General features: G+C 46.7%; 1 protein-coding gene across 13 annotated transcripts in view; it reads right to left on the reverse strand.

Annotated features, from left to right (window-relative positions):
- Positions 1–18,935, reverse strand: part of CARMIL1 (capping protein regulator and myosin 1 linker 1) — a 314,075-nt gene that overhangs the window by 33,857 nt on the left and 261,283 nt on the right. For 11 of the 13 annotated variants that reach the window (XM_058732802.1, XM_058732797.1, XM_058732803.1 and 8 more), the window contains 3 exons: positions 11,745–11,762; positions 7,311–7,377; positions 6,891–7,087 (listed from right to left, as the gene is read on the reverse strand). In XM_058732802.1, coding sequence (XP_058588785.1) covers positions 6,891–7,087; positions 7,311–7,377; positions 11,745–11,762 — 282 coding nt within the window. The remainder of the gene's footprint in view (positions 1–6,890; positions 7,088–7,310; positions 7,378–11,744; positions 11,763–18,935) is intronic. The other 2 variants (XM_058732804.1, XM_058732800.1) reach the window with 1 other exon arrangement.

Consider the following 18,935-nt stretch of genomic DNA (forward strand, 5'->3'; position numbering starts at 1 on the left):
AGAAAATATTTGCAAATGACATATCCCTTATAGGGTTAGTGACAAAGATATATAAAGAACATCTACAACTCAACACACACACACACACACACACACACACACACACACACCCCAAATAACCCAGAAGACACGAACAGACACTTCTCCAGAGAAGACATCCAGGTGGCCAACAGACACATGACTACATACTCAACATCACTCATCATCAGGGGAACGCAAAACAAAACCACAATGGGGTATCGCCTCACACCTGTCAAATCAAACACAAGAAACAACGAGTGTTGGTGAGGATGTGAATAAAAAGGAACCCTCATGTGCTGCTGGTGGGAATGCAAACTGGTGCAGTCACCGGGGAGAACAGTATGGAGGTTCCTCAAAAAACTAAAAAAAGAATTACCACATAATCCAGTAATTTCACTACTGGGTAGTCACCCAAAGAAGACGGAAACCCTAATTCAGAAAGCTATCGCACCCTTGTGTTTACTGCAGCCTTATTCACAACAGCCAAATGATGGAAGCAGCCCAAGTGTCCACCTATAAATGAGTGTATAAAGAAGATATGGCATACATAAGGTATGGAACATTGCTCAGTCATTGAAAAGAATGTAATCTTGCCAAATCTTGCCAGAGACATGGATGGAGCTCGAGTGTATTATGCTGGTGAAATAAGTCAAAGAAAGACAAATACCATATGACTTCACCCGTATGTGGAATATGACAAACAGGAAAAAAAAAAGAGACAAACCAAAAAACCAATTCTTAACTACGGAGAATACACCGATGGTTCCCAGAGGGAGGCAGGGGGGAGGAATGGGGGAAATAAATGAAGGGAATTAAGAGCACACTTACCACCCACCCCAATTAGCACTGATTAATGCACAGAATTGCCGAATCGCTATACTGTATACCTGAAACTAATGGAACGCTGTATGTTAACTATACTAGAATTATTATTATTTTTTGTGTGACTACAATCTGCGGATGAATAAATAGAAGTATAGTAGTTAGAAGGAAGGAGGTGATATAGCCAGATCCTGCTAAAGTACTCTCTTTTGTTTCGGGTGACGCCCTGCAGCTTATTCAGAAAAGAGTAACAAAGAACCACAAACGGATTGCAGGAAGTGTCAGAGGAGGACCATCAAAAGAGCTGAGGAAATTTAGATCAGTGAAGGAAAGAGCTAGTAATCACACAGACATCTGGAAGTGTGCTGAGTAGAGGAGACTTAAATGACATGAGCTACACGAGACGACAGGAACGAGATGGCTAGGTTACTATCAGTAAGAGAGATTTTAGCAACACGTACAAACTAATGCTAACACCTGGAACGTTCAGCAAACGGCTGCTCCTGAGAGAGGTCACTACAGACAGAACGGTCAACTACGGACGGCTGTGCGTAGAGATTAAGTACTTGATGAGGGACCGGACAAGACGACATTGAAATTCCTTCCAGCCTTGTGGTACCGTCATTCGAAGCACGTGGGAGATGACGGATTACTGGGATTTGGTCGGTTTTAATTAGAGTTGGCTAGCTTCGTCCCTTGGCTAAGCAGTGTGGGGCCGTGCCAGAAACGGGGCCGGCTAACGCTGAGGTGTCAGGTGGAGCAAAGCCACTGCATGATGTACGGTAATAACTCAGAGGATGACCACAGGCAGGTCGGTTACTTGCCCTGGGCGTCCCACTCCCTTGAACAAGGAGTAGATCGTCCGTAGAGTTCCTTCCAGTGGAGACGCGGCTAGTTAGCGGCCCGCGCAGCTAGAACCTGGCTTCTGGATCTCATTCTGCTGTGCAGATTTTTTTTAACACGCTTATTTTTGAGAGAGTGAGCGAGAGAGCAGGGGAGGGGCAGAGAGGGAGGGAGAGAGGGGATCCAAAGCAGGCTCTGTGCTGAGAGCAGCGAGCCCGACGCGGGGCTCAAACCCACCCGCCGAGAGATCATGACTTGAGCCAAAGTCAGACGCTTAACCCCTGAGCCACCCAGGCGCCCCTCAACGGTTTTTCCTTTAGGGGATGCTTTTCCCCTGTGGGGGCGCCAGGCGAGGGCAGCAGAGGCGGTAGCTAACGGGCAGGGGATGGGTACGAAGCCCGGGCGAGCACGCTGGCACCGGCCCGTTGGGCGTCACGGTCAGATTCTCAGGCTCCCGAGGGGCAGCGACCCGGCCAAGCTCTGGCTAACGGTATCACTGTCAGACCGGCCTATCGAACCTCCTGGTGTGAACCTGAGTGCCTCCTGTCATCCTCCAGCTGAGCGGACAGGACTCCAAGGACCAAAGACGAGGTAGAACCGTAAATGAAAGCAGCCTGGGTCCCCGAATGACCTCTGTGGGGTCCCCTGGCCAGACATGCGCACGTTGGACTATGATGTAAGCAAGAAGCACATTCTAAAATACCAGGGACTTGTCCTAATATCCACCCCCACTACCCTTCCCTCTCCCACCTGTCGTGCCCTTCCACAGGTACGCGGGCACACCCTGGTGCTTGGGAAATGGCATCGCCACTCTTCGTTTACCCACGTGAAGCTCCCAGTCCCGAGGCAGACTTTCTAAAAGTCATTTCGACTAGGGGCGTAATTTTTGAACGTGAATTTTTATAAAATAGTTCGCTTGCTCCTTAATGAAATCAGTAAAAAATTCACCAAAGTAGAGTAGCTAAGGGTGATACGCATCCACTTCTAGGGACATTCTTCTCTTCTCCTCCACTATAGTGTCAGGGAAGGGGAATAGGAGACAAAGGGGAAAGCAAATATTAATATAGTAGAGATAGTTAATATTAATAAAACGGGAATACTAGCTCTGAGGAACAATATTTACATTTAATAAAGGACTGTATACCTTTATTCCATTTTTTCTCATGACAGCTCAATAATGTGGGCAGGATTTTATTTTATTATTTTTTAATGTGTATTTGTTTGAGTGTGAGCAGGGAAGGGGAGAGAGGGGGAGTGAGAGAGAGAGAAAGAGAGAGAGAATATGAATCCCAAGCAGACTCCACACTGCCAGCCCAGACCCCGATGTGGGGCTCGAACCCATGAGCCATGAGATTATGACCTGAGCCGAAATCAAGAGTTGGGCACTGAACTGACCGAGCCCCCCAGGCGCCCCAGTGCTGGTATTTTATTTTATTTTATTTTATTTTATTTTATTTATTTATTTTTAAAAAAAATTTTTTTTTCAACGTTTTTTATTTATTTTTGGGACAGAGAGAGACAGAGCATGAACGGGGGAGGGGCAGAGAGAGAGGGAGACACAGAATCGGAAACAGGCTCCAGGCTCCGAGCCATCAGCCCAGAGCCTGACGCGGGGCTCGAACTCACGGACCGCGAGATCGTGACCTGGCCGAAGTCGGACGCTTAACCGACTGCGCCACCCAGGCGCCCCAGTGCTGGTATTTTAGAAGCAAGCTTAGAAAGATCCCATGTCCAGACACAAATTGCCAGGGAAAGAGAGAACCTGCCAGAGCTCCAGCTCACGTCCGTCTCTCACAACTACACTCCGAGATTCAAGTCTACAGACGAAGCAGCCACAATGTAGTGTTGAAGTGTTCTTACATACACATTAATGAAATGAAAAAAAAGAAGAAACTGGTATATTTTATCTCGTCATTAAAATCAGTTGGGTTTTTTTGTTTGTTTGTTTTTAGAGAGGTTCAGTAAAGACTTAAAAGGTACAGGTAAAATGTCTAGATCAATTCTTCCTAAGATGTCTGGTAGTTTAGAAGCACTGTAGTTTGACCGAAGATTGAACTTTTACTTATTTTTTTAAAAATAGTCGTCTACTCTTCATATCTATGTAGATATTTATTTGTATATTTTTGGCACAGGAACCAAAGTTACGACACAGTAATCCAAGTTTGGCCCTGCAGAAACGGACACGTTGGCATTTAACTTGAATTCTTGAATTCTTCTAGCAAATTATCATACCTGGGGAGCGGCGTGTGGGACCCTCTCTAGAATTTACAGTCAGCTGCTCAGAAGTACAGATGACATGCTGGGACTGGTGTCTCAAGTGGGGGTGCCCCTGAGCCCCTAACCTGTGGGGTCCAGCTTAACTCCAGGTAATGCCAGAGCTGAACTGTAGTTCAGTTGGTGTCCAGAGTCGAAGAATTAGTTGGGGAAGGGGGTGCCGGGTGGGGGAGCCCACACATTTGGCGTCAGAAATGCTAAAAGTAAAAAGAAAAGGAAAGCCACACCTTGGTTCTGAGCATTCTGATACTTAGGAAGGCTCGTAGGGGCATCCGAGGTCAAGGGCAAGCGCTAGAAAGTTAAAACAGACTTAGGACGGACGGAGTCTCCTCGGTCCCAGCAAAAGCAAACCAAGCAGCAACAGAAGTGACCGTCGCTACGGAACGCTAGTGAGGAAGACAAACCGTCAGCCCCTCATCCTCACGTCGCGGCGTCGAGACACAGGAAGATACTTTGAAAACCGCAAGCACTTTTCAAAGCGCGCGAATCCGAGGTTCGTCCAGTTTCGCCGCGAGCCCAAAGGGAAGCGAGCCGCGCCAGTTTCTCACCTGCCAGACCTCTGGCAAGAAGCCAGATGGCCTCGGAGCCACGGCCACGGCCCTCCGCTTCAGGACACAGCCCGGGTCCCGGCAGGGCTCCCAGGATGGGGCAGCCCGAGCCCACGCGGCCCGGCCCCGCCGTGGCCGAAGCTAAACCCTCCGCGGCGTATGCCTGGCGCGTCCCTCCACGAGGACCCTATCTCAGCCGTCTTCCCTCCCCTTCTTGGTTTTTAAATACGTCCACAATATTCTCTTTCTGTGGGTCACTGACTTCATCAAGGAAACGCTTCCGCCGCCATTTTGGGTACAAGTTACGCTGCTAATGACTCTCTATGCGGAGAGAGCCACGGAGGGGCCGTTTATTCAGTGACCACCTCGAATCCAGAGTGGGGGAGGTCATCTTTTCCCCTATCTAAAAAGGCCTCATTTAAAAAAAGTTCGGGGCGCCTGGGTGGCTCAGTCGGTTAAGCGTCGGACTTCGGCTCAGGTCATGACTTCACGGTTCGTGGGTTCGAGCCCCGCGTCGGGCTCCGTGCTGACAGCTCAGAGCCCGTGGAGCCTGCTTCAGATTCTGTGTCTCCCTCTCTCTCTGCCCTCCCCCACTTACACTCTGTCTCCCTCTCAAAGATAAACAAACACTTAAGAAATTAAAAAAAAAATAAGATTTATAAAAGTGTATTCTTCTAAGAATATGTAACAGTGGACTAAAAAGTTAAAATCAAGTAAATCAGAAAACAAAGCACTAAAGCTGTTTCCTTGTTTTTTTTGGAAACCATGTCATGCTTTTCAGATTCAAATGAGAAATTAACCAACACAACAAGCCTGAGCAGGGTGGAATGAATGATTGACCACGCACATAATTATTGTGACCTTTACCCATCCACGCCTCCAGTCATCCACACGGCATCCTCTAAGTATTGCTGACCCTCCACCCTATTCTGAAACCATACTCACCACTGAGCATAAATCCAAGGGTAATAAACTACCTGCCTTCCTACATGAAGCTTAGAGACAAGGAGAGAGTGCTTCGAAAACACTATGACAAGAGCTATAAAGGCAGCTATAACAGTTATGAACAGCAGGCACTGGAAGAGCCACGGCCTCCATGGCAGGTTGTTCAGGCGGGGCACTGTGCACATCCGGTCTGTGAGAATGGCCTCCCCTGGAGTCCTGCAAGCACAGCCTTATGGGAGCACAGACGTAGAGACCGAGAGGGCTTCCTGGCACACTGAGGCAAGTGGAGATCTGAAAGATGAGTGGTTGTCAGCCCAGGAGGTGTGTGGGGCAGGGAGGGGAAGTGACGAGGAAAAGGCTACAGCTCTGGAGGACTGAGACACTGGGTGGGAAGCAGCAAAGGCAGGGATGACAAGGAGGAAGGTAGAGGAGGTCTGGGTTGGGACTGGGACCTGGGGTCTCATGAGGATCATATCCTGACTCGTCACCTATGATGCGCCATGGCGGTCAGGGATGTGAGTGGAAGGCGGGTTCACAGGGAGAGACGCGCCCAGTTTTGAACGGCCTGAGCCCGAGGTGCTCTGGGACGCTGACGTTGAGGAGGCAGGTGACTATTTGACTCTAGAGCAGACAGGGCAGCGTCAGCCACGGACTGTAACCCCGGGTTCTGCCCACACGGCCCAGGCAGCAAGTAACACAGTCCAAGGCGTCACCGGAATGGGGAGGGGGGTTGAAAAGGAAGCCCATGGCGACACCAAGCCCACGGGAAGTGGTTTCGGGAAGGATGCAGTTTTCTTTGTCAAGTAACCACTGAGACCCGGCGGAAGGGGATTAGGTCAGCGGAGACAGGGCGGCCGCAGAGGCGGGTGGGGACACGGCAGAGATTCCGGGGGACCGCAGGGGAAGGGAGATGGGGACAGAGACCCCGGGGCCAACCATGGAAAGGAGAGGGGAGACGTGCGCCCGGGAGGGGCACGGGGTAAGCTACGTGAAGGCCGCGCGGCACAAACCGTCCCACCCTGTCCCGCAGGGGACACGGGGTGTGGTCTCCGCGCTGCCCCGGGAACCCCGCTTCGCCACCCCGGCTTGGCAGGTGAGCGGGGAGGAGGCAGGCACAGCCGGGGGCGGGGGCAGAGGTGGGCACCCTCGAGTCAGTCACACACCAGTTCTTCGGCGCCTCTTTGCCCCCCGTCCGCATCAGACGTCGCAGGCTGCAGGATGGAGCCCACTGGGCTCCCGCAACGGGACTGCGACTTTTCTAAGGATTTCTTCCAAGGGCAACTCCACTCCGAGGCCCTGGGCGCTCGACCACATGATCTTTTCCCCAACCGCCGAGCACCCAGCGGAGACACGGGCTTGGAGGTCGTGCGGGGGGTCCGTCCCCCGCGCTCCCCCTGGGTCGGGAGGGGTGGGGGGTGGGGGGCCCGGTCCACCTACCGCCGCCTGGGTGGGCTGCTGCTTCTTATTCCGCTTCGGCCTTAACTTGGTGAAGTGTTCCAGCTTCTTCCCTTCTTCAGAAGGCAGTTCGGAGATGAGCCCCGAGCTCCGCTTCTCCTGCCGGGCGGGCGGGAGGGGCGGGTCTTCGATGTGGATGGGCACCTCCTCCAGAGCTTTGTCGAGGTCAAACTCCATCTCTGAAACGAAGCAGAGCCCCGGGCCCAAGCTGAGTGCCTCCGGATGGGCTGCGGAATTCCTAAAGGTCACGTCAGGCCCCTCACCCAATCCCACACGCATGCGTTCACAAACCACACGACTGCCCTTCTGAGCGCTGGCTCCCACAGAGCATCCCCGGGAAACGGCTCCGAAGCGGCCCGAGGTCCCCGCTGAGGGTGTTTCACGGACACAGAAATAACTCACCGAAGGCTCTGGAAACAGGCCGCAGCATCCGGCTATGGATACTCTTCCGTTTGGATTTGGGCGTCATCTAGCAACGAAATAAAGGAAGCCCTTAGGCGTCCACGCAAAACTCGCCTTCCAAACTTCAGTTAACGGTTCAGGAGGGGCGGGGCTGAGGGAGCATCTGGGATCAAATGTTTAAACTCAGTATCTGTTTCGCCTCTTTCCAGGATCGCTGGTCACATCTGATGGCCTCCCTGTGGAGACCGAGCCCCCACGTTTCCAAAGGGTGACGATGTTCTCGACTCGTACGGCCCCCTCTGCCTCCTCCCCCTTCCCGGCCCCCAGCTTTCATCGCTTACACTGTATTTACATGGCAGAAAGGAACAGTGAATGATACAGAATGTAATTCCCAGCTGCACCTGACGATACTAAAATGGATATAAAGGGGCGCCTGGGTGGCTCAGTCGGTTAAGCATCCGACTTCGGCTCAGATCATGATCTCACGGTCCGTGAGTTTGAGCCCCGCGTCGGGCTCTGTGCTGACAGCTCGGAGCCTGGAGCCTATTTCAGATTCTATGTCTTCCTCTCTCTCTGACCCTCCCCCGTTCATGCTGTCTCTCCCTGTCTCAAAAATAAATAAACGTTAAAAAAAATGGATATAAAAAATACGATTAAAGGATGGTAAAACATCAGCCGCTACAAGCCGACAGTGCAATTATTCACTGCTCGTGACCACGGTCGCAACTCCAAGGCGACACCGGACTCTTTGTCACCTCGGTATTTCAAGTAACTGTCCCATCTCCCACTTCTGCCACCAAGATTCTGACCCTTAGATTATGGGCAAAGACTAACTAGGAAACGGTTGGCATAGTTTCCAAGTCTGTATCTGCTGTCGCTTCTCGTTGAGTCTTTCAAATATGGGACCAACACCCGAACCACCAGAACTTAAGCCTTGGTGCCAACTGCTGATTACATAAAGCCAAGCCCAAGGAAGGTGCTAGCTTCTCCCTCAACAGGACCACAGTGAAAGTAAGAGGAGGCCTCTGTCATCCCCTCTCAAATCTGAAGGAAGAAACTGACTCACAGAGATGACAAAGGCCACCATTCAAAGTGTCATTAGGAACAGCACCAGGGACAGATCCTCACGAGGCTGGCCCAGCATCCCTTGTAACCACACCCTTCGCCATCGCTATACCGATGAATGGATGTGAGGGACGTTTTAATCGGTTTGATCCTGGAGACCAGCCTTTGTGTGAAGTAAGAGATAACAGAACTTACTTTGTAGTCTTTTTAATAGGCCGTCATCTAAGGCTCTCCCCAAAAACAGCCACAAGGGTGAGAAACTCTCTTTGGTTCAAAGAATGAACCCTCATATTGACCTCTGAAACAAACAACTTCACAGTTCTAACAATTTTATGCCGGCTTTAATAACAATATCCTTCTGCCAGTATTTATTATTGGGAGAAAAGGGAGAGAAGAGATGAGCAATTATATTCAAAGCCAGACGGGTCGCCCTGAAATACACTGGGAAAACTTGCCAATTTGGTTCTTTCTAGGTCAAAGGCAGACAGTCTCAGGAATATCTACCTGTAAAGCAAGCGTCAATCCGAGGCAGCTGGAAAGGGAGCCAGCTTCCGGGTTGCTCTCCCCCGAAACTGACCTTGACCTCGCGGTTGACTGAAGCAGAGAGCGGCCTGACTGGTCTATTCATAAGGGAAACCTCTAAGAATAAATAATCCTCAGGGGAACCCAACTACCAAAATATCTGCTATGTTTCACGAAAAATGTCTTTAGTACTCCCTCCACTTTGCATACAACCGTGACAGGTAAAGGGATCGAGCAGCAGCTTGGGACTAATTTCCAGCCAATTCATTTGGACAGCCACAAATAAAATGCTTGGAATGGCGATGTCGTCCAGCGTTTTTTTTCCTGCGACTCTTGATTTTACAGAAAAAATGTTCATGGGCAAAAAAGAATCTGGCTCAAGTCTCCCTCTTTAACCTTTAGAACAGATACCAACTGTGTGTAACACATACGACCATGATGACATTTCAAGTATATTACAATTCTGAATAGCTGAAAAGGAATGACCAGAGAGCTATATGTAAAAGAATACAGATGATCTATAACGTTTATACATAATATAAAAGACAGGTAGAGAGAGACCCATTTACACACTGACGCCTACCTGTGAATCGGTCATTCAGCTCGAGCTAACTATATAGACACTGAGGGGTTCATACGGCAACCATCCGGGTTCTCCATAGCTGCCATCCACCAAATGGGACCTACTTTTCTCTTCTTGGTTTGACTTTCTAATGCCTCAAAGCTTTCCTTCATCTCACATGCTCTTTACATTTCAAACGCAACTCTTTCACTCTATCTGACACATCTGTGAAGTCTGCCACGTTCACGTGGGGACGAGGGGCTTCTGCGACAATAGTCAGGGCTCGAAATCAGGCGAGTTTCGACCGCTGGTGTTGAGAAAGCAACCCAATTTTAGACACTGAGACACTGCTGACGGATGAACTGTTTCATGATTTCTTTCTCGTGGTTTACGTATAACGACGAAGAGGGAAAAAGAAACAGTGGATTTTATGTCTCTTATTTTTCGTTCTTTTCTTTAGAATTTTTTCTTCCTTAACAGTTTTATAGAAAAAGAAAACTCTTTAGTAGCTCAGTCCTATGATCCCACTACATACACATCGTGAGCAAGAGGGAACATAAGAATGAGCTATGCTTAGGCACCCAAGGATACATTTAAGAACAAATATTCTATGTTTTTCCAGAAATCTGGTCTATATGCTCCCTTAGTCTTCCCCTTCTCACACCTGCTGGTTAGAGGACTTGTACCCTAGAAAAGAGATCTAGCTTTACCTTGTCTTTAGAACTGTTAATGCTCCTGTATCCAAATGACAAGGGTTAATTTTCTCAGACTGTTTGGCCTTCGTTTCCTGCCCTGGACATTTGTCGATGCGTAAATATTTGCTGGGAGGAGAAATCACAAAGTGCCTCTCAGATGAAAGGGGGGGTGTCAGCAACAGAAGAAAGGGAGGTATACTGACCAAATGGACTCTTCATAAAGCAACTCATGGCCAGCACTGTCTACTATTTAAGCCTAGACGAAATTACTTTATCTTTAAAGATGCATCTTGTGGGTCGTAAGTACTTTTCACTATTCACATACTCAGGAAACATGAGGCACAGGGTGTTGAAGTCTTTAAAACGTAACTTTAGAAGGAAGGAGAGCCCTAAACACAAGACTCCTTCCACATCCTGACATCCCAAACCATCACTAGATGCCCACCTTGGCAGACAGTGTGAACGAAACCATGGCCACTATTCCTATTCTACAGGAATCTAAAGGGAGCACAGTGTTACCGCTCCGAAACCTTACTCCTTTGATCCAGTTCCTATGATGGAATTCAAACTCCTCTCATGTAGCCCAAGGGGTATGTCAATTTTACTACCAGTTAAGGACTAAGGTTGGAGCCTGACAAACACAGCCACAGTTTTTCCTGCTAAACTCACTCTTAACCTATACTTCCTAGACACACTCATTTTTTCTAAAATGAGAGTTCCATTGCTTCTCTCACCACAAAAATAGGATGGAGAAGTTTCCTTGTTCGTTTTACCGAGTTTGTGCAAAGGATAAACAACAACATTCTCATGTCAAGCTCGAGAATGCCTAATTTCTTTTCCCCGAGGTTAAAACAAACAAGGAACAAAATAAAACCCGGTTGGTTAGGGGCACCTGGGTGGCTCAGTCGGTTGAGCATCTGACTTTGGCTCAGGTCATGATCTCACAGTTCGTGAGTTCTATAGAGCCCCGTGTTTGGCTCTGTGCTGACAGCTCAGAGCCTGGAGCCCGCTTTGGATTCTGTGTCTCCCTCGCTCTCTCTACCCCTCTTTGCTCACGCTCTCTCTCTCTCTCTCTCTCTCACAAAAATAAACATTAAGAAAATTACATTTTAAAAAAAAGCGGTTGGTTAAAAAAAAAGTTGGGAAACAGATTAGGAAAATTCTCCTAATCCAAGAAGGAAATCATGATGCCAAATTTCTACAACCCTGGGAAACAAGAATCAGGAAAAAAAAAAAATCAAAAAACCCCAAACAAAACCTGGACGTTTAAGGAATCATGTCTTTTTTTTTTTTTTTTTTAAACAGGAATGGAAAAGGCCGTTTTCCCCTCTTGAAAGTTGGTGCCCTCTTCATCAACACTCTGCTTGCTTTCAGGCACAGCCAGGATACTTTAAATTCATCGCCTGTTTTCTAGCTGAAGCACCTTGTAAAATGCAATCTTGCCTCTAAATTGCTGCCTGTTTCATGCAGGATCCGCAGCCGGGGGACGACACTCAGTCTCCTGGGAGACCAGCCAGGCAGCACAAGCAGATGGAACACGAGACTGTAAACGAGCCCAGCCAGAAACTGCAGAGCCACCCAAATACTTACACTTGTACAGCAGAGAGTCTCCATGCAGCACAAAGGAAGGAAAAAAATATGAATGGGAGAGAGATAAAGCATTACATGAACAGCACTACAAGAAAAGGGGAGGGAGAGACACGGCTCACAGACAGACAGAAAAGCTCCATCAAAAGCCTTCATAGCAAAGGAAAAAGGCAAGAAGGAGGCCAAGGTATAATTGGCGGAAGGCATCCAACCCAGCTCTTTATAAGCAGAAGCACGATCGTAGCTCGAAAACGGCGGGAACTCCTAGAGATGTCACCTCTTTTGTTAGGTGCGTGCAGAATGCCATCTATAAACTGCAGAAGGTCCTGGCCTCATTGGGGGAATGGAGACGTCACCAGCTCCAAAGGCACGTGGCGGACACAACACTGGATGGACACTGGAAAGCCCCATGCAGGTTTTGGTTCTTGGGCCAAAAGGCGACTCCCAGCAATTAAATGGGGACAGCGTATCTCCAGGCACGTATAGGCATCCCTTCCGGGAGCTTTTACGTCATTCTGTACTTTGGGATGAAGTAGCTTTGAATCCATTCTCTCTCCCCATCAGTCACCAAATCTTTTCAGGAAAAGAGCTGATGCCAGATTCTAGAACAGTTACCTACCCACAGTGTTACCAATGTTGATGATACCTTATGGCTTATATTTCACACTAAATCTCTGATTAAATAATTTTTTTTAAACCTCATAGATCATCAACAGTTATTAGGTCATCTTAATACTCTGAAAATTCATAATAGTTTTTAAAAACATAACAACAAAAAAAGTTCAGTTGTAGAAGGTCAGGCTTTGTGAAAGCAAAGTATTGGAGGGTTGGGGAGGGGGGAGGGGGAGGTCCTTTCCAAATTTCTTGAAAACACATCCTGAGGCAGCCTACCTAATCCATTTTCTAGCACGTTTTCTAGCATTTTCTTTCAAGTTCCTTATTTTTTGTGTGCCAATTTTTCTCAATACACAACAGGATAAAGTAATGGGGGCGGCTCAATTTGAGAACGTAGGTAGTCTGGGTCTGTTCAGAAAAAAGCTGACACATCAGTCAAAGGCAGTCCCCATCACCATCACCACCATCACCGCCACCACCATCATCATCATCGTATATCTGCTTATCAGAAAGGCTGCCATCAGCCACGTGCCAAAAATTCTCAGTCTCCAGACTAATTTCATACTTTATTAGGTAATTTTCTTCAAATAGATCTCATTTGAGGACTCATTAAATTAGATTGAAAACAGCCTTGCAGAATGAAAGGCAAAAAAGTAAAAATACATTTTCGAATATTCTGGAATTGCCTGAAATAACGACTCTGCTCCCCCGCAGCGCCCCCCCCCCCGCCTTTAACACACATCCCTTCGAAAGCTTCCTTAAAGAGATAACTAGGGATACATACAGAAGTGAGTTACAGCCAATGGTTACGTCTCATGAATAATTTTAGACTTCCCTTCTTTTCGTGAAGGGTTAATTCAACAAGACAAGTGCGCTGCCCCAATTATCCACCTGAAGATCATTAGAAGTGACGGTGAGGAAACTTTCAATTGGTTCAACCCCTAAAACGACAGGCAGGCCAAAAAAAACGTTCCTATCACGAGGGAAACATGCCACAGACAACTCAATTTTTCAGTGGAACAAAGACCATCAGTTCATTCCTCTACTCCCCCTGCACACTTTTTGGAACTTGGCTAACTATATTGACTCAACATCTCCCATTATGAAAGAGAAGGTCCAGCGAGTGAAAATGGGTCATCCTCCCTCGAAAGTATGCTCACACCCAAGGCTTCGGTATCCAAGAACTGAGCTCAAATCCTGAGTCTGCCGCTTAGGGGGTTGTGGAGGTTGGCCAATGTTTCTGTAACGTCAGACTAGTTTTCCAGTTTGTAAAACAACCTGCTGTATTAAATAAGACAAAGCGAATATATGAAACGCTCAGCACAGAGCCCGACACGTAGTGCCATTCCGTGGCCTCACAGTGCTTCTATAACTCGTAGCGATTAGAGACATTAGAAATACTATCACTTTTCCATTTTCCTATGCCCACGACGAAGACTGGGGGTGGTGAGGACGCACGCGTAGGTAACAGACTTCTGCCGAGCTGGGAACAATCTAAAAGTCTATCAAGCAGGGACATCGATGACGAAAATGAATATAGTAAATGAGGGAATAGCAGCTAAAAGGGGAAAAAAGCAAGAAGCATGAACAAGTCTCAAAAGCTGGTATCGAAGGAAAGATGCGAGTTTCAGGAAGATACTTACGGCCTGATGCCATTTATGTAAATCGTAAACCATAAAATAAAACCATACGTTGCTTGTGGGTACATGGATGTTTGAACATACAAAATAAACAGGAAGCGTCCAAACTCAGGACAGTGGTGCCTCTGAAGGCGGGAGGAGGGAGAGACTGTCGGTAGGGGTCAAATGCGGCTACAACTTTATCGGGGACGTTTTTATATTACTTAAAATTCAACAAAGGTTTCCTGAGCACCCACTGTGTACCAGGCACTCTTAAGAAAGGATGGGCAGAGCAGTAAATAAGGAATCGGTCTCCGGGCTCCGAGAGTTTATATGCTGGTGTCAAAAAACTACACTGGCAAAAGGAAGGTGCTAATGTGTTCAAAGCTATCTGTTCAGGTTGTTGGGGATGTGAGAGTTTGGCATTTTGGGGGGTACTTTTCTGTTAGTTCTTCAAAAAGCTGATTTAGGAACATATCAAAAGTCACTGATCACTTGGTGTTTACGGATTATCTGAACTTATTTGGCAGACGCCCTAACAGAGGCTCGTCTGGGTGGCCAGATAACAACCACCGTGGCCACCTCCTACAGGGACAATGACAAAGGGACCAAGCCGATCATAATACTTTGAAGGCGGGAACTGATCTGCTATGACACACGTCTAGAAATTTGAAAGAATCTTAAAACAGCTCGAGTTGTTTTGCACGTGCGAGTGTTTTAATAAGCGTTATGACTGCTCTACTGGGTTTCGATTTCTGCGATCTCGACCTTCAGGAGCCCCCAAAAGCCACATTAAAACAAAAACTTGCCACCACGTCTACCTTCTTCATTTTCTTTTACCATGAAACTCACACATGAGGGATTAAAAAAAAATTAACATGAGCCTTGATGGGGTTTACTCTATTTATAAAAAAATACACAAATGTTTCTGGCAGTTATTTTAGTATTTCCTCCAAACGGCAGCACAGAGATGGGGACTTGATGCTCAGGAACTGGCCTGAAGAAAACAAACCATTTAGTCAGAAAAATAAGGAAATGAGGGGGTTTACGTCCAAGCACAGCAATTCAGGCCCATCTGTCCAAAGACCGCAGAGGGGACTTTGGCCGCCACCTTGTCAGCCCCCAACACGTCTACAAGGATTTCAACTACAGAGAGTCACGTGGTCAAGTATATTTATTTCTTAAAAGAAGTTTAGACCAGGAACAGGAGGGGCTCCGGCAGAAATAAACCCTGTTTACAAGTTAAATCTGGCTCATGTTTCTTTCTGGTGTCCCCTCCCCACCCTGTGTCCCCAGCATCCCCAGGGGAGACAAGGTGAACATCTTCGGATGGAAAGGATAAGCCGGGATTCGTTTTTGTTCACCTCTAGAGAACGTGACACACAGTGGGCATTCAGTAACTATTCGGTCAATGAATGACGGAACTGAACCACTGCGTGAACCCAATACCCCTCCCCCACAACTTAGATTTTTACAGACTAGGTGCAAAGACGAGAGAGAAGGAAGTAATCTATTATAAAGAAGAGTCTTGAAATTTGATAATCTTCCATGAAAAAATTTCCTGCCTGAATACCTTCTCCTACGTAACCACACATGACGGTCACACCTACCAGCAATTCCATAGTGTCCCATGTATGCACGATGGCCCGTATGCAGATTTCCCCAGTCACCCCCCACCTGCCTGGGGCGCCCCTGCCCTGCTGGATGCAGTATCTAGGGAAGAACTCACCACGATGTGTGCTTAGGTCTCCTCAGTGTGTCTTCGTACCCCGTCCTCCTCTCCCTGCCGCCAATCCTGCCTTTCTTACCCATGATTCTCTCTCGGGGAATTCGGGCCAATTGTTTCACAGACCTCCCCACATTCTCCACTTGCCTGAAGGCTTCCTGGGAAACTGATTACGGCCGGCCACTTCCAGCCTGAATGCCACATGGGTGATGTGGTGAACTAATGGCTCAACCACTGCTGGTGGCACCCAGGTCAGCTTGTTCTGCTCTCTGTCACCTAAATTTGGCCACTTCGTGAGGAGAGGACCTCCCAACCTCTCCATTAAAAGGGTACCTTTGTCCTGGGTGATTAATAAGTCTATGAGGTGGTACTTTTGTTTCATGTGGATGACCCCGTTTTCAAACCACCATCAACAACCCTTAACTGACTGAATGAACACAGCGAGGACTCCAAACCTGTACTCTCCTACTGCCATCATCATTCCCACATTTGCAAGGTGCCGTTTCCCTGCAAAGACCAACTATTCCTTTAAAAAGTCCTCTGTATCCTCCCCTTTCATTTTCTTAGTACTACTGCAGACTTGTGCATGTTTGAGAATTAATTCTATGTGTCATAAGCTAGGACTCTCAGTATTCTTTTTGGTGCTCGGGGTGTTCCAAGGGGGGCCATTTCAATCTGGATTTTGTAGCCTTGGAAATGATCCCATTGGATTTGGAGCCGGTCCTTGCTTTGTGATACAAGATACCCTAGGCTCACCTTGTGCTTTTTGGTGTATTTTTAAAGCGGATATGGGTAATCCCTGTTTAATGAACAAGGTTACAAAAATTAAATATTTTCTACCAGATTTTCAGCTGAGTCAATGGCCAAGGGGAGACAAACTTTAGTCATTCTTAGATGACTTATGCCCCCAAATATCTAAATAAATAGTAGTCTCGCATTTGTGGTTTAAAAAGTAATTTTTATGCATTTCCATTTTTAAGAGGTTGAGATGGTGTAGATCTCAATGAGAAAAAAAGAGATGCTTAAACCTTTCTATACTGATGGTTTAGACAGTAACAGTGTTTAAACTCTAGGGAGAGTGGGGGTATATGAGCCATAGTCCTGAGAGATCTGTAATAAATCTGTGTGCAAAGGGGGAAACAACATGTAGGGATTTAGTGAGGCGCTATTTCCTAGTGAACACAACATTAAATCCAGCCATCGACACCACACTTATTAACTTTGATATCCAGAGTCTCATTTCATATTAAAGTTAAAATGGCATCACGGTGTTAAAACAAAAGCATTCAGGGAGCAGCACTGGTGAGAGGCTATTGTGAAAATCACAGTACAGGACTCTTTATACGTTTACATGGTTTGTTTCCTTGCTTTCAAGACCTGCACGGTTGTGCTTTTTGTTTTGTTTTATTTTTGTGGGTTTTTTTTTTTTTTTTGATGTGAGAAAATTAAAAATCCTTATCTTCCTAACTTGGTCGTGATTTCTCCAGGAAACGGTCAATGGCTCACTTTTCATTCATTCTAACTCATCCTGCAACTGATGCCAAGGTGAAGTTTCATATTTGAATGTTTTCTTTAAAAAACAGCTAATAATGTAATACCTTTTTTGTTAAGAGCCATCCAAAGAATGCAAGCACTTGGTACTAATTTCAAGCAAGTACCTGACCCTAAGAGCTGGTGTCAGTGCGGCTGGGCAAAGAAGCACGATGCTTATTCACACAAGCACCCACTACGTGCCCCTTGTAGCATTATTATAAAAAAGAAGAGTACTTTATTGCACTATTAAGCACAATGTTATTCTAATCGTCATGAAAAGTTGAGTAACATGTTAACTTTTTTAACTGTAAAAGAATGAATAAATAATGAGGGAAAACCCCACCAAGTATTACACTTGAGAGAGAGCTATTTAAGTCTGGATCTTTGGAAAATCCACGTAAAAATGGAAGGTAAGAAGGACGTGGTCAGGGGATTTGAATACTCGCCTTTGGAATGGACATTATGGTTCAGTGACATCAAAATGAATAATTAAAATTGGCCTTGGGGCGCCTGGGTGGCTCGGTCGGTTAAGCGTCCGATTTCAGCTCAGGTCATGATCTCGCGGTCCGTGAGTTTGAGCCCCGCGTCGGGCTCTGGGCTGACCGCTCAGAGCCTGGAGCCTGTTTCGGATTCTGTCTCTCTCTCTCTCTCTGACCCTCCCCCATTCATGCTCTGTCTCTCTCTGTCTCAAAAATAAATAAACGTTAAAAAAAATTTTTTTAATTGGCCAAAAAAGCTGAATGTAACACATCTACTCTGTCCACAGAGTATTAACTCTACGAAGATGACAAAAACCAACAGTTAATACCACCACCATCCCCACCACCAAAAACCACATTAAATTCTGTAACAATTTACTGGTTAAAAAAACTTGAGTCAAGTCAGCTTCAGGGGTGCTAATTCAAAGGAATCGGTGATGGTTGGAGGGCCTGGTGCCTTAGGATTCTAGCTGGAGGCCTGCAGTGATCCATCAGCAATCAGGAGATCTGGTTCTTACCGGATCTCGTGGATCTCCAAGCTCTTCTAAGACTGAGTCTTAAAACTCCTTGTCCTAACTCTTCAAACCTCAAGCAGAACTTCAAGTAAAGATGGCTTACCAGCAAACTCTGTAAAAACCTGACCTAGCTCAGAAACCAAGGTCTTTGTCATGTTCAACTCTGTTTGATTAACCTCCCTTCTGAATGGATTCTGCAGGGAGATTCTCAAAAGAGAATGGATTCTCAAGACCTCTCTCTCTCTAAATTACAGATCAATTCGTTTGGTAGTTATCAGCTTGCAACTTTTGATCACCATTATTAACACACTCTGCTTCCTCTATGAGAAAATCTGTCAGAAGGCAATACTGTTTGCCACTTGGGATTTTTTATTGGCTTTGCCTGCATTTTAAAAGTGAATTGAGTATTTGCAACGCAAACTATGGTGAACGGTTAGATAAACTGTCTATCAAACACGCATCTTATATGCCACTCGTGCTGTATTATAAACAAAGATGACTGGCTTTCGAAAGCACACGGGTACAGTCTATGCCTGTTGTCCTGACTTAATATTAACTGTAAAGCAAACCTACATGAATGCCTTTCATTAACATTCTCCAATATTTAAGGGTTCAGTATCAAATAACTGCATACAGGTGGCCAATTTATTCAGTTTACCTGGGGAGCAGAGGCCACCTAGTGTACGACTAGAAGCATCTCTGAGGTT

This window comes from Neofelis nebulosa, chromosome 6 (genome assembly GCF_028018385.1).
Source record: "Neofelis nebulosa isolate mNeoNeb1 chromosome 6, mNeoNeb1.pri, whole genome shotgun sequence".
Lineage (NCBI taxonomy): Eukaryota > Metazoa > Chordata > Mammalia > Carnivora > Felidae > Neofelis > Neofelis nebulosa.